Consider the following 16,687-nt stretch of genomic DNA (forward strand, 5'->3'; position numbering starts at 1 on the left):
TGAACAAACACCTAGGCTTGTTCTACACAGAGAAAGAGATGAAGATGGGGAAAAAAGCACAATTAAAGACTTATTTATAATTTGTATGTGTATAGTACGTGTGTACACTTATAGTCCATGGTGTGTATGCAAATCATGGTGTGTATGTGTGAAGGTCAGAATCTATCTCCTTCTACCATGTGCAGCCCGGTGATTAACATACACCTTTAGGTTGGTGGCAAGAATCCTTATCTACTCACGGAGCTACCTTGATGGTCCACACTGATCATTTTAAGTTACCCTGAGAGATGATGCAGTAATGAAGCAGATTTCAGTTGCAGCACCCAAAAAGGGCCAGCTCACAACCACTAGATCCAGCTCAACAGGGATCTGAAGCCTCTGATGCTCCTAAGCAGCTGTACTCACACGCATACGTACCCACACACACAAAATTACAAATAAAATAAAACCTTTTTAAAAAGTACTTTTCTTATAAAGTAAGGGCAGAGAGACAGGACAATAACTGATTAGTAAACATCAAGTTATTTCATGGTACCTCTGTGGTTTAAGAGTTAAGACAGCAAGTACTTCAATAATATGCCGACTGAACTTCCCATTTAGGATATCTGTCTATTATATAAATCTGAGTTGTTAGACGTTCAGGTCAACAACTTAGTTTCACATTGGTTACTAGAATTCTAGCATTAAGTGACTTTTTAAAATTCTACCCTAGTCTGCTGGGGCCTACTGCAGAAGCCTAGTCTAAAACAATGACATCCTGAAACATATTTAACAAAATCAACATTAAAAATGTAAAGTGGCACACAAAATAGCTCTCAGCAAGATGCCATGTATTCTATGCTTTTGTTGGCTCTTGAAATCCCCCTAACATGAACTTAAAAACAAGAGCAACTAACAGAATTGCCATACGACAACACACCATAGTTGTAAAAAGGAAATGGAGTACATCTCCAATGACTTCGGCAGTAAATTTAGTAAATAAGCTTCTATGAAGTAATTTACACATGACATTGTAGCCACAGAGGATGGCCTGAAGCCAAATACATCAGGAATTATAAAATTCATTTAAAACATTAATACAAATGCTAACCTTACACAAAAAAAGAGTAAATACTTAGCAAATACAATAACAAAAATAGAAACAAATCCTTCAATTGCCTTGCTTCAAGAACTGGCTGAATATCAGATAACAGTTGGGTAGTGTGACCAAATTCATCCTGGAACTCCAGAGGGATATTGAAAGGAACTCCAATGCGAAAGGGGGAATCGAGAAGACCAAAGGAAAACTTCTCTGGCTTGCCCTCTTTAACAAAAAACAAGAGAAGAAAAATAATGAAGAAAACTTACTGGGAGGTCAGAAGTAGATCCATACATATCCTGGGAATTACAACTCTGGCAGAAGATTGAGTCTGGTTCCCAGCGCTCTTGTCAAGTGACTCACAGTGCCTGGTACTACAGCCCCAGGATGCCGGAGGCCTTCCTCCGGCCTCTGCAGGCACTTGTACACATACCCACACTCTGATATATAATTAAAAATAAAACAAAAACCTCCAAAAAGGATCTGTGCAAAGATATAACCAACAAATGCAAATAAGTATAGAACTTTATCTCATACCACATGTACAAGGAAATTCAAGGGATAGACACCCAAGTGTTTCTTTCATTTCCTTTCACTTTTATCACAACTATTGAAACAGTCTCACTATGTAGGCCGGGCACACCACGCTGCCATTAGATTTGTGACGATGCTCCAATCTAACTTCCAAGGGGAAGATTATAGGTGTGTACCATCATGCCAAACCTAAAATTGTTTCTAAGCTATCAAATTATAAGAATATAATGAAGAATGATTATGCCCTCAATTAAGAACTTCTAAGTTCTCAAAAACTATAAGTGGATTTGATGAGCTTACAACAAGGGATGTATGTGAAACTAACTGTAACACATGCAATAAGGAACTAAAAGCCAAGGGAAGAATGATCTATTCTCATTACCTTGTTTATTTACACATGTTCCTATGTACTCATGTGCACACAGTGTCAGGAACTAATTTGGCCTTGTCTATGATCTATCTAGCTGAGCTCACACTCTATCCATGAACCATCTTTTCTCAAAGTGTGATCTCTAATCTACTAATTTTGACTATCCTTTGGAATTTACTGAAAATGAAACTTAAGAGTCCACCCTTAAATATGCCCAATCAGAAACTCTGTGAACAGCCATGCCTATTGACAGAGATACACATGGAAGTTGCCTGAGCTACATAGAAAGTTCAAGGCTAGCCTAGGTGCCTTATTGAGAGCCTGTCTAAAAATGAAAATGAGGGGGATATTGCGCTGGTGAGGGCTTGTCTACCATACACGAGGCCCTAGGTCCAATCCCTAGTACAAACAAACAAGCACACAAGCCAGCAAGTGTGAGACATACTATGAATAAGGAAAAGCACTATTGAGAAAAAACCCTAGAGAGTGGAGCTATCCAATCCTAGAAGTGGGAATACAATGCTTTAAAAGGGAATAACATGGAATGATACAGCAAGATGGGAAAATTCAATATAAATTAGAGAATGTTAAAGTAATCTCAAGTAAAATAAATGAAAGCAGAAGATATAAAGGAGAAAAAATTAATTAGTATACATGTCTTGGGACACAATACTTTCACATTAGATATTATTAAAAAACACACACACACACACACACACGCAAAAAAACCTAAAAAAAAAAAAAAAAATCAAGTATTTCAAGAAAAATGCCTAGAAAATAGAATGTTTCAAAACTAAAAAGGTTGAGTACACAGTAGCTGATGACAATGATTCTATAATCATAAAGCTGAGGGAAAAAAAATCCAACATCTGAAATCACCCAAAGGGTTAATAATCAGAATAGCTGTAGACTATGCAAAGTATAAAACTAACTAAATTTTTTAAATGACATCTTCAGAATTAAGAATGAACACGAATGATTAGGTACTTTTATAGCCACTTACAAGTCAAGATGTTTACTCAATTATGTATCTTTCACTGAATTGCACAAGTTCCCTCAAGTAAAATGGGGCTGTCGGCAAGGGACTTCGACAGCTGTGTCCGCTCACCTTTAACAGAGAATCGGATCGCCTTAGACGGCAGCGCTCTTCCTGCATAGGTGTCTGCGTTGCTCTCATTCAACACCACTTGCAACTTCAACGTGTAATTGCCTAGTTTCTGGATGTTTTCTGGATCAGTCAAGAAGAGATTGGACATCATGTCAACAGAAATTGGTTTATATGTGATTTTCTTCTCAGGGGACATGGGGATCTCACAAGGCTGCCCAGCTGTTCTTAAACCAGTACACTCAATGGTTCTCCCTGCTGAGCTAGCTAAGTAGCTACAATAGATTTGAGCCACCATGCATGCATGGGTGTGGGCTGTTTACAGTGCTGATAGGATCAAACCTAGGGGTCAACCATGGTAGGCAAGTAGAGTAAAGACTGGAGAGATGGCTCAGCAGTTAACATCACTTGTTGCTCTTACAGAAGGACCAGGTTTGGTTCATAGTCATCCATAACTTCAGTGTTGGGGCATTTGAGGCTACCTTCTGGTCTCCACTGGCACTAGGTAAGCACACTGTATACATATACACATGCAGGCAAAACACTCATACACATAAAATAAAAATTTGAAACCTAAAAAAAAAAAAAAAAAAAAAAAAAATAAGAGTAACTCACCCATTTTTTTAAACCAGTAAGGCCATTTTCCTCCATGTTGACTGATATGTGAAATGATTTCTTTATTTCCACTTGAAGCTTAATAAAAAGAAAAACTGCCTTAAGAAACTGAGTATAGACAGAGCTGGGTGGTGGTGGCACATGTCTTTAATCCCATCACTCAGGAGGCAGAGGCAGGCAGATCTCTGTGAGTTCAGAGGCCAGCCTGGGCTAGAGTGATATCCAGGACAGGCACTAAAGCTACACAGAAAAAGTCTCGAAAACAACAAACAAACAAACAAACAAAACAAAGAAACTGAGTGTAAAATAAAAAATGAGATGTCAAAATAGCATCAAATCTTTATTTGCTATACACTTTATAATACTGCTTTGGAGCTTCAAACTATTATTATGCAAATGAGCAAAACAATGAAAGTTTATTGAGCTCATTACACTGCTTTCACTTGGAGGGTGAAGTGGTAGACTAGAAGGCAGTGTCTCTAAAGTGAGATACACAGTCCTTTGGGTATGTGCCCAGAAGCAGCACAGGTAGATCATATGGTTTCTGGTTGTGGCTCTTTGAAAAACTCCCATACTTACTTCATAGTATGTGTGCTAATTTACAATCCCAAGAGTGAATAAGGGTTCCTCTTCCATATCCTCACCAGCAAAAATGGTATTTGTCTTCTTGATGATAGCCATTTTGCCATAATTTACATTTCCCTGGCAGCTAAGAATGTTTAACACTTTAAAATATTTCTTGGCTAGCTAGGCAGCAGTGGCTCACGCCTTTAATCCCAGCACTTGAAAGGCAGAGGCAGGTGGATCTCAGTGAGTTCGAGTCCAGCCTGGTCTATATATAGAGTGAGTTCCAGGACAACAAAGGCTACACAGAGAAACCCTGTCTAGAAAAAAAGAAGAAAGACCCTGTCTCAAAATATTTAATGGCCAAAATCTTTTTGCCTCCAAAGGCACCTGATGTCCAAGCACATACTCACTTAGACACACAGATAAAAAAGTAAAAATGAAATATTTAACAAATATAATGTTGGCTATCAACATGCTGAAAATAGCTTTTACTGGATTGAGATATGTTCCTTCTATTTTGAGTTTCTTCAGGGCTTTTTTTTTAATCATAAAATGATATTAGATTGTCAACAGCATTTTGTACATCTTTTGAAATGATCATCTAATTTCTACCCTTAATCCATTTATATGATATATTAAATTTATCAGTATCACTGCAACAAAATCTACTTGATCATGAGGAATGATCTTTTTATGTTTTCTCAAATTTAGCCAACAGATGTTTTGCTGATAATTTTTACATCCTTTGGGGAGATTGGTCTGCTTTGTCTTTTCCCAGTTTTGGAATCAGAGAAATATTGGCTTTATAAACAATTTGGTAGTTTGCCTTCCTTTCTTGACATATAGAGTAATTTGAGAAGCACTGATGTTAGTTCTTCTTTCAAAGTATGGTAGAATTCATCACTGAATCTATCTGAGCCTGAAATTATCAATCTGAAATTCTTTTCTACCCTTTAAAATCAAGATTCAAGTTACAGGGTGAGGCATGGTAGGTAACACACGCCTTTAATCCCAGCACTCAGGAGGCAGAGGCAGATGGGCTTCTGTGAGGTAAGGAAATCTGGCCAGAAGGCTATAGTTAAGACTCTGGCTCAAACAACAACAAAAGATCCAAGCTATACCTGAGTAGTAATCTCCAAAGAGAGCTTCTTGAGCAACACAACCAGCTACAGCAAGTTATATATCTCACTGCCAATAAGAAAAGGAACCAGGAGACTGTATCAGGCCAAGGATCAAGAATGTGTAAGATTCTAGGCTATCCCCTATTAGAAAATTTGTATCTCATAATAAAAGATATCCATCAACATGGGATAAACATGAAGGAGCTTGCCAAAGGAAAATAAAAACAACTGTGTTAAAAAGATCAAATTCTGGGGCTGGAGAGATGGCTCAGAGGTGAAGAGCACTGACTGCTCCTCCAGAGGTCCTGAATTCAATTCCCAGCAACCACATGGTGGCTCATAATCATCTGTAATGAGACCTGGTTCCCTCTTCTGGCCTGCAGTCATACATAATAAATAAATAAAACTTAAAAATAAAATTCCATACATTAAAACTCCTTCCTTCCCCCTCACTGAGCATTACTACAGAGCACTAGTTGACTGTAACTTGAAATTTAGAAATACAACAAAAATATGAATCAAGCCTAGCCTGAATACTGCCTTTCACATGAAATTTAAATAATATATTAGGAAGAATGACTGATCAGAATAAAAAAACTATTTTGCAATAACTCGAGCAAGCAAAGAATATAATGAAACTGTTACAAGATTTTCCATGCAAGTTTTATTCTTTTGGGTGGCTTTGTTTTGTTTTTAGACAGGTATCAAAATGTAGCTCAGGATGGACTGGGACTCACTATATAGGCCAGGGTGGCCTCAAACTTGCAATTATTTGTCTGCCTCAGCCTCCCCAATGCTGAGATTACCAGAATAAACAACCATAAGGGGCTTGTCTATGTACTTTAAATTATGTCTAGTAAACCTGTAATACCTCCTATAACATAGATGTACTGACCTTAAATTACACAGCAGTGCTGTGGTAGTTAGCCAGTCACTACAGCAGAGTTAACTTGCTCTGCAGGGCAGCTACCACAAGCTGCACAGTAGTTGTGGTTTCATGCAACCACCTCCCTTCAAACATGACCTTGGTTCTAAAAGTCCCAGGTCTTTTAGTTTTTCGTTTGGGTTTTTGGTTTCTCTGTGTAGCCCTGGCTGTCTTGGAACTTGCTCTGTAGAGCAGGCTGGCCTCAAAGTCACAGAGATCTGTCTGCCTCTGCCAAAATCCTAGGTATCATTTCTCCTTTCCCAATTCCTGGAAATGTCCTCCAAACAAATTCTTAGAACAACTCATAGGCATTTGCAGATTAGATTCCTCTTCTCAAGCCACAAAAAACTCCTATTCCCTGAATTTTGGCACTCACCCATTCCTCAGGTGAGTTGCCCAACATGACCTTTTGGAAGAATGCACCTTAATTTCTATTTTCTTTTCTTTTCTTTTCTTTTTTTTTTAAGCTGAGGATCGAACCCAGGGCTTTGAGCTTGTTAGGTAAGCATGCTACCACTGAGTTAAATCCCCAATCCTAATTTCTATTTTCTAACTTTAACCAAATCTGCTGTATTAACCAGGGTCAAAACATCAAAAATTAGAGATATTCAATCTTTCTCATCTAGTCACTCAAGGCCCAGACTGCTCTATGGTCTTACTGTGCAGTATAACTTTAAGTTCCACCAGCAGCTTCTTCGATCCTCCGTGACTTGTCCCTGGGAGCTTCTGCATTGCTTCCCCCTTCTTGTTTAGGATTTCGATCCTCAGTGCACCTATGGGAATGCCCAGAGTGAAAACAAAGGCTATCACAATTACCCATCAACAGTCTGCAAGATCCTCAGGTTACATTTCAATAGTCTAAGTTTTCTATACATTACAAGTAGACAAAAATTTTTCATGAGAAAGACAAAACCAACAGAGAGGACATTAGAAAATGTACCAATTGGGGTTCCGGCAGGCCTAATTTCATTTGGCAATAATTCATCTCCTTCAGGCCAAGTTACAGACAATCTATCAGGGAGCCTATAATAAAAACAGATATTAATGTTTTGTGAATTTAGTTAATTAGAAATATGAAAATTAGTAGATTAGGTACTAAGGATACCTTTTGAGAAGCTAAATCTAATCTTGCTATGTCTAATACAGAGCCAAGAAAAAAATCTATCTTGATATTAACACTTAAATGTGATTTTTCTCTTTATTTATAGTACAAATATACCCTTTAAAGACAAAATAAAATAACATCATTAGCTTGAGCCAAAAACAGAGATTTCATCTATTTCATTTTCTTTCCTTCTTTTGTTTGATTTTAAAGTGGTGGTGTTGGACCCTCTCTACATTAATACATGCTGTCCTAGAACATACAGCATAGCCCAGGCTGGCCCTCACTGCCCAACTTCAGTGTCCTGGGGACAGGAAGGAGGACCGCTACTTCTTCCTTGTTGGCTGTCTCTTTTGCAGTGCTCACCAGTGCTAGTTCTCCTCTAGCTGTAAGCCACTCCAAATGACTCCTTTACATGCCTATGTTAAGGTATAAATAAATGTGACACTTTAGATTAAGATTTCTTTTTCTAATGTTCCTATCTAACTACAACTCTCAATATTTAATGTCAAAGAGTTCACCTCAGGCACATAACACATGTGAGAATTCTGAATAATACTACAATTCTTGGATTAAAACACGTTATTTGGTTGGGCAGTGGTGGCGCACACCTGCAATCCCAGCACTCGGGAGGGAGAGCCAGGTGGATCTCTGTGAGTTCGAGGCCAGCCTGGTCTACAGGACAGGCTCCAAAGCTACAGAGAAACCCTGCCTCGAAAGACCAAAAAACAAAACAAAACAACCAAACAAAAAAACCAAAATACACATTATTTGAATCCCAAACTGTACTTTATACATGCAAAAATTATACTATATAATGCACTATATACTATATATTCAAAAAAATTTTTTTTAATTTCTTTGAGACGGGCTACCTTTATGTAGGCCTGGCTGGCCTTTAACTACAGAGATTAGCCTCCCTCTGTCTCCCACATGTGCCACTGTGCCCAACCCCAATTCTTAATTTTGTTTAGCCTTGTTTCTTGAAATTTGACTTACTTTGCCATTTCATCTTCTACATATTTTTTAACTGTTTTCTCAGCAACTGTCCTATCCAGCTTTGCAATGGGTACAGTTTTTATTTCATCATACAGAGCCTGGGGTTCCTGCATAAGAATTTATACCAATATTACAAAGATAACAATTTAAATTAAGTTGCTTAGTTACTAAACAAACTAATCCATGTATTTCCTTCAAAGACATCAATTTTATACTAATTAAGTATACAAATGGGATTAACTATTCTTACACATAACTATTTTCACTATTAAGAATCTAAGATTAGGGGGTTGGGGATTTAGCTTAGTGGTAGAGTGCTTGCCTAGCAAGCACCAGGCCCTGGTTTCGGTCCTCAGTTCTGAAAAATTCTTTTAAAAAATTTAAAAAAAGAATCTAAGATTAAATTTCCATTATTATGTATGTGGATCGAATATGTGCATGGGCACACTTGTGGAGGTTGGAGGACAACTCTTAGACCTTAGAATCAGTTCTCCCCTTTTACCTCTAGTAAGTACTTTCTTTTTTTATTTAATCTACATAATCCTAATAAACTCCACATAACAAGAAACAAGCTAAGGGGAAAAAACTTATTTTTTTTTTAGTTTTATTTATTAAGTATACAGTGTTCCGTCTGCATGTATGCCTGCAGGCCAGAAGAGGGCACCAGGTCTCATTACAGATGGTTGTGAGCCACCATGTGGTCGCTGGGAATTGAACTCAGAACAGTCAGTGCTCTTAACCTCTGAGCCATCTCTCCAGCTCCAAAAAAACTTATTTTAATCTTGGAGTTACTTATTCTTAGAATAGAATTCTGTCCAGTGATATTACTCGTCTGTGACCATAGTGGAAATTTGCCTTTTATAAAAGCACTACTATACTAATAAAATATATAAATATATGTAAAACATTCAAACATTAAATATGGAACAGAAATCTATGCTGATATCACTTCATTCAATAGGAAAAAAATGCAAGCCAATTTCAAAATACCATTATCTTTATTGCATAAAGGTGGTGCCAAGAGACTTTATCAGTCACTTGCTTTCTTACCATTGCAATCTGAACTTCACCTCCTGTAGCATATACTTCTCCATCATGATCACCATAAAGGAAAAATCTTACTATGCTTCCATAAAAGAGAGGAAGTGTCTTCACTGTCTTGACCTAATATTTAGCATAAATACTCAGATTAATATTTTCTAAAAAAAAAATTTTAATTATAACTATATTATGCAACTGTTATGCATGTAAAAACATTCATTAACAATGACTTTAAACCAATGAAGCAAGTAAGATGTGTGAGGCTTAGCACTTATTGCTGGCAAATCTGTGTTAAGACGGGAGCTTCTTCATTCAGATATGTCATATTTAAGCATGTGTTTCTAGATTTTGCCAAATTAACATTTCCATCAAATACATTAGCTCAAAACTTGTTTATGAGGCAGGTGTGATAGGCCTATTTATAATCCCTGGCACTTGGAGCTGAGCACTTGATTGCTCAGTCCAACATAGTGACATTGTGTCTCAAAACTCAAAATCCATGTCTTCCCTTGAAAAGATAGTATCAATAGCTTCAGAAATTTAAAATAAATCAAAAACCACTATAAATGATTTTGATTCATATGTACATGTCATAGCAGGAAAAATCAACCAACTTAATGCTTTCTATTTTTCAGAACTGATTATGTATGTCCGTGCTCAGATAATCTAAAAAGCATTTACTCAAGTCCATGGAGCAGTTGACAAACTGATTTGCAACTCCTCATTCAGCTGCCTGATCTCTAAGTTCTCCTAGTTCCCTTTCATCGCACTTCCTGTCTAGACACCAGCTCCTTTCTGTCCTGATATAAATGTCACCAACGCCCCAGGCCTCGGATCTTTAGCCATCCTTGCACCTTCTAGGGCTTTAATTATATGATGGCACCCCTCAGTCTTGGAGGGAATGCATGTCTTTCTAATTTGCAACTGTTGAGTATATATCCAAGCTTCTTCTGCTTGAGGTTAATTCAAATGCTACATTTTAACCCCAAGTATGTTATGGTTTGGTCTCTTCTTCCAAGTCCTAACATCAACCAACTTCAGAAAATTCTCTCCTCTCCTTACGATTCTCTTCTCCTTCAAATTATCATTTTACCTATGCTTTTACTGTTTCCATTTTTAGGTTAGAATCTAAGATCGAAGCACTTTCAATCTCTGTTTACAATACATTTAAAATCAGAAAATATTGTTCAGCAACAAAAAACTAAAAAACTAAAATCAAAAATTACTTTACAATACATTAATACAACACTGTCACTCCAAGTGAGTAAAGTTAATGCAAGAAGAAATAATACTTTGCTCATGGAGCCTTTGGCAATAACCATGATTTTTAAGACATAATAAATTGTATATTAAAGTTGGTTTCTTGTTCATTCTTTACAGGTTCCATAGAAACTAACATAAGCATTTTTGTAGTTGACAAACTCTAATACACCTAAACTAGTTGGCAATTCTACTAAGAACTTAATTTGAACATAAGCTGAACCTACCAGTTGTCCTGCTTTGTATATTTTTCCATCCCACTCTATTGCTGAGTATGTTGCCCAGGGGCCTTGCTTCTTAGAAGGAAGATCTGGACGGGTGATTACTCCTTTAAAAAGTGTAAATTTTATTTGTTTGTCATACTTTTCATGACAGTCCTTCAGCCATAAAGCAAATTCTCTGTCAATTTTCATTCTCTGTTCCTGTAAAACATTAAAATGTTCTATGAAATAGTTATTGATAAACAAACATAGCCTTAGGAATGTCACTTATTTCCTTTTCCTTTCACATGTCCCATGTCAGAAACCTAGGTGAACATTAAAATATCTTGCCAGACCTTTTCCTATACAAATTTAGGGGATTTCATAAAATTAAGGCATGTTTTTCCTTATGACATTCTTTATGACATACTTATACAGAAAAATGGAGCAAAATTTAAAATGCCTTAATTTACAAGAATGAAAGAAAGACTCTAAAAACTGTTATGCAATGTGCTTTTGGCAGCTAAGCATTACATTACTGAAAGAGTAGTGTAAAGTAAGTGACTGCGGTGTATAGTTATGAACATACACCATTAGTCTTGTTAAACTTTCAGAAATTTCTACCCAATGGAATCATTTTGTTTCATGACCAGTACATGCACTTTAATACTGATCAATCTCAAATCACCTTTGAGACAAAAGTATTCCATAATTATTAACACACACACACACACACACACACACACACACACACACACACACCGCCGCCCCCGCCGTCTTTGGTACCTTACAAAGCAAGACAAAAATTGTATAGTTAAGGGGTAGTTAGGTGGCTCAACCGGTAAAGATACTTGCCATCAAGCCTGAAAACCCAAGTTCCGTCTTTAAAGCTCACATAATGGAAGGAGATAACTGACTCTAGCAGGTTGTCTTCTGACCTCTACATGCATGCCCCAACACGCACATGCACATGAACATGTGCAAAAACAAAGAAAAAATTATTAAAGCCTCAGAAAGTAGTTAACGTTCAGTTCCCATGAAACACAATTATACAAATTCGTATTAAGTGGAGATGACACCAAAGTCTCGATACTAAGATCTAATAAAGCGGGACATGGCGGCATATGCATGTAATTCCAGCACTTGGGAGATGAGGCAGGAGGACCAGAGAGGATCAAGAGTTCAAAGCCAGGTTAGGCTATAAAAGGTTTGATGTAGGCCTGCCATACATGAGACTTTCTCATGGGGGGGTGGGGGGAGAAGAGCGCTAATAAAGGCAGGCAGGTAAATTTTATACAAACACAGTTTTAACTAATTTAAAATTTTTTTAGTGTGATGAAGTTATAAACTCAAGGAAAAAAAATATTAAATCACCAAAATCTTAGGAAAAAAAACTTAACGGATATATCAAAGCATAAAGGTTACACACACAGATGGGGTACTATATAATATTGCACATATATATTAAATAATATTCATATCTGGCTAAACTGGCTGGAGAAAAACACTTAGCTATTAAGTGCATTTGCTGCTCTTTGGGTGGGTCATTACTTCTAAGTCTAGCTCTACGGGAGTTGACTCCTCTCTTCGGCCTTCATGCGCATGTGTACTTGTGTGTGGGCACGGGCGCACGCACACACTCACACGCACACTCACACACACGCACACGCACACACACACATTTAAATGTTTATTTCAAGAAACATTGAGTATTTAAACAAACATAGAAGTCTTTTGAGTAAATGAATCGAAATATTAAATATTAGTAAAATATGTATACAGTAAATATATATAATAAAATATGCATATATTAGTAAAATAATATTAGTAAAATATAAAATATTAGTAAAAACCTACTTAACATACATTTGGTTTAATTTAAAGAGAGATCACTGGCTAATATTCAAAGCTTGAAACTTAAAAAGGCATACCTGTCCATTTAAAATTCTTGTAAAAAGGGTGTTCTTATCTTTCAATTTCAGTTCAAGATCCATAAATGTCAGTTTATTTGTGCTGACCTGAAATCTGTCATTAGTGAATAATGCACCAGATATTCTATTAAAGCATTCAATTGGGGCAAGCCCTCTCTTCTTAGGAGGCGCACACCAGTCAAAGCTGGAACAGAACAACATTACTGGTCAGTAAAAAGAGTAGGTCAATAGATGCCAGCTCAGACTACTATATCCAGTAAGATGTTCAATCACAACAAATAAAGAAAAACATTGTATTATAAAACCAAATTTAATTAGTATTTACAAATACAACTCTACATAAGGCACTAGAAAGAAAATTTCAGCTTGAAGAGGTTAACTACACCCAAGAAATAAATAATTCCAGACCAACAAATCAAAAGAGAGGGACAAACCCGACACCGTAACGACAAATAACAGGAATCAATAAACACTGATCATTGATCTCTCTCAATATCAATGTCTCAATTTCCCAATAAGAAGACACAAACTAAAAGAATGGATATAAAGATCCATCCTTCTATTGCATCCAAGAAACATACCTTAAAAAAAAGAAAGAGAGTTGGGGATTTAGCTCAGTCATAGAGCACTTGCCTAGCAAGCGCAAGGCCCCTGGGTTCGATCCTCAGCTCAAAAAAAAGAAACAAACAAACAAACACACCTTAACATCAAGGATAGACATCACCTCAGGATAAAAGGATGGAAAAATATGGACCTAAGAAACAAGCTGGTATAGTCATATTAATATCTGACAAAAATAGATTTCAAACCAAAACTAATGAGAAGAGATAGGGAAGGACATTATATACTCAATGGAAAAATTCACCAAGAGGACATTTCAATTCTTAACATCTATGCACGAAACATGAAGGCAACCAAGTTCATAAAAGAAACACTACTACAGCTAAAATCACATACTGACCTCACACACTGATAGTGGGAGACTTCACTCTTACCAAGAGTCAGGTTATCCACACAAAAACTAAACAGAGAAGGGCTGGAACTAACTGATGTCCAAATGGACCTAAGAAATATTTGTAAAACATTTCACCCAAACACAAAAGAATATACCTTCTTTTCTGCACCTCATGGAACTTCGTCCAAAACTGACCACACACTTGGAAACAAAGCAAGTCTCAAGAGATACAAGAAAAACGGAAAAATCAGAAATCCTATAAGACCACCATAGATTAAAGCTGGATATCAACAATAGAAACACAGTTTATGGGTTGGGATTTAGCTCAGTGGTAGAGCGCTTGCCTAGCAAGTGCTAAGGCCCTGGGTTCAATCCTCATCTCTCCCCGCCCCCCCCAAAAAAAAACAGTTTACAAACTCATGGAAACTAAACAACTCACTATTGAATGAAAAGTGGGGCATGACAGACACCCAGGAAATTCACAAAATTGTATGAGCGTATTTAAAAGCCTGTACTCCATCAAATTGGAAAAAAATCTAAAAGAAATGGATCGTTTTTCTCAATGGGTACTACTCACCAAAGTTAAATGAAGATCAGATAAATAATTTAAATAGCTAGTGAAACAGAAGCAGTAATAGACATCACCTCAGAATAAAAGGATGGAAAAAGATATCCCAAAACTGGCCCAGAGCCAGAAAGTTTTAGTACAGAATTCTACCAGACTTTCAAAGAAGAGTCAATGTCAATACTCCTAAAAGTATTCCACAAAATAGAAACAGAAAGAACAATGCCACTGTTCTGATACCCAAATGACATATTCAACAATGAAAGAGAATTATGGACAAATTTCCCTTATGAACATAGATACAAAAATACTCAAAAATATTTTCAAACCAAATCCAAGAACAAATCAAAAAGATAATCCACCATGATCGAGTAGGCTTCATCCCACAAATGCAGTGATGGCTTAACATGAAAATGAGTAAATGTAATCTACATATAAATAAATTAAAAGAAAACAACAGCAATTATCTCACTGGATACCAAAAAAGCCTTTGACAAAAATCTATCACCCTTCATGATGAAATTCCTGGAGAGACTGGGATACAAGGGACATAACTAAACATAATAAAGGCAAGTTACTGCAAGCCATAGCCAACATCAACTTAAATGGAGAAACTAAAAGCAATTCTACTAAAATCAGGAACAAAAAAGAGAAGTACTATATTCAATATAGTACTTGAAGTAATCTTAGCTAGAGCAATTAAGACACTCAAGGAGACCAAGGAAGAAGTCAAAGTATCTTTATTTGCAGATGATGATAGTATATGCAAGTGATTTGAAATATTCCACTGGGGCTGGGTGGGGCTGGGGAGATGGCTCAGCAGTTGAGAGCACTGGCTGCTCTTCCAGAGGACCTGAGTTCAATTCCTAGCACCCACATGATGGCTCCTAACTGTCTGTAACTCCAGTTCCAGGGGATCGGACACCCTCACATGTGGGTAAAACACCACTGCACACAAAATAAAAATAAATCATTTTTTAAAATTCCACTGGGGAATTATTCCCACAGTTGATAAACATTTTCAGCAAAGTAGCTGAATGAAAAATTAACTCTCAAAAATGAGTATACCTCCTATATACAAATCACAAGAGAGCAATCAGAGAAACAAAACCTTTTAAAATAGCTTCAAATAATATAAAATATTTTGGGGTATCTCTAAGCAAGTAAAGGAATTGTATGATAAAATCTTGAAGACATTAAAGACAGAAATTGACAAAGATATCAGAAGACTGGAAAGATTGCCCATGTTCACTGGATCAGTTGATTAATATAGAAAAACAAACAAAAAAGGCCATCCAAGAACAATCTACAGATGCATTTCCCCATCAAAATTCCGACACAATTCTTCACAGATCTTGAAAGGGCAATTTTCAACTTCATATGGAAACACCAAAAAAATCAGGACAGCTAAAACAATCCTTAGATTTGAGAGTGGGATGATAAAAATAACTGCTGGGTGTATCACCATACCTTATTTAAAACTGTACTACAGCCAGGCGGTGGTGGCACATGCCTTTAATCACTCAGTAGGCATAGCCAGGTGGATCTCTGTGAGTTCGAGGCCAGCCTGGACTACCAAGTGAGTTCCATGAAAGGCGCAAAGCTACACAGAGAAACCCTGTCTCGAAAACCCAAAAAAAAAGAAGAGGCCCCAAGCCAAGCAGCAGATGGCCAACACAGAATTGGCATTTTGGAGTTTAGAGGGTTTTTTTGTTTTTGTTTTGTCTCATGCTTTGTGTAGATATTTACAAAAATTTTTGTTGAGTTTACAGGTCTTTTGCATATATATTATGGCTTCTGGCTCTGTATTTTTATGTGATCTCTGTGTTTGTAAATACGTGTGTCTTTGTGCCTATATGTGTTTTTCATACCTTTTCTTTGGTTATCTCTTTTCCTACTCATTGTTTTTTCCTGTTCAGGTTTGTTTTTATTTTACTTGATTTTTTTTTTTCTCTTTCTTTTTTTTTACATGCCTGCTTGTTTTCTAATAAGAGAAAGAGCAAGAAAGGATGTGGATTCAGGTGGGTGGGAGGATCTGGGAGGAATTGGGGAAGAAGTAACTGTAATCAGAATACAGTATCTAAAAAAAAAAATCTATTTTCAAGAAAGAAAGAATAGGTTAAAAACTGTAATCCACAACAATGAAAACTTACTCTTCAACTGAGGTGTATGGTATTAACCGTCCATTCCAAAAGCATTCAAAAATAGGTCTCTTCCCTCTCGCTGCTTTCTCAAGAATGAAGCAATCGTCCTCATCTTCTTCATCTCTTAGTTCTACAGCGAAAAGGTAAGGAGACAACATTTTCATAAAGCAGGACT

The 16,687-nt window shown here is 36.8% G+C and overlaps 1 protein-coding gene across 1 annotated transcript in view; it reads right to left on the reverse strand.

Annotated features, from left to right (window-relative positions):
- Smchd1 (structural maintenance of chromosomes flexible hinge domain containing 1) overlaps positions 1–16,687 on the reverse strand; it is a 135,808-nt gene that overhangs the window by 78,878 nt on the left and 40,243 nt on the right. The window contains exons 11-20 of the mRNA XM_036173068.1: positions 16,522–16,642; positions 12,849–13,032; positions 10,945–11,139; positions 9,467–9,580; positions 8,417–8,523; positions 7,256–7,338; positions 6,975–7,088; positions 3,703–3,780; positions 3,091–3,210; positions 1,159–1,303 (exon numbers count right to left, since the gene is read on the reverse strand). Of these exons, the coding sequence (XP_036028961.1) occupies positions 1,159–1,303; positions 3,091–3,210; positions 3,703–3,780; positions 6,975–7,088; positions 7,256–7,338; positions 8,417–8,523; positions 9,467–9,580; positions 10,945–11,139; positions 12,849–13,032; positions 16,522–16,642 (1,261 nt within the window). The remainder of the gene's footprint in view (positions 1–1,158; positions 1,304–3,090; positions 3,211–3,702; positions 3,781–6,974; positions 7,089–7,255; positions 7,339–8,416; positions 8,524–9,466; positions 9,581–10,944; positions 11,140–12,848; positions 13,033–16,521; positions 16,643–16,687) is intronic.

The sequence above is a fragment of the Onychomys torridus genome, chromosome 23, assembly GCF_903995425.1.
Source record: "Onychomys torridus chromosome 23, mOncTor1.1, whole genome shotgun sequence".
Taxonomy (NCBI): Eukaryota; Metazoa; Chordata; class Mammalia; order Rodentia; family Cricetidae; genus Onychomys; species Onychomys torridus.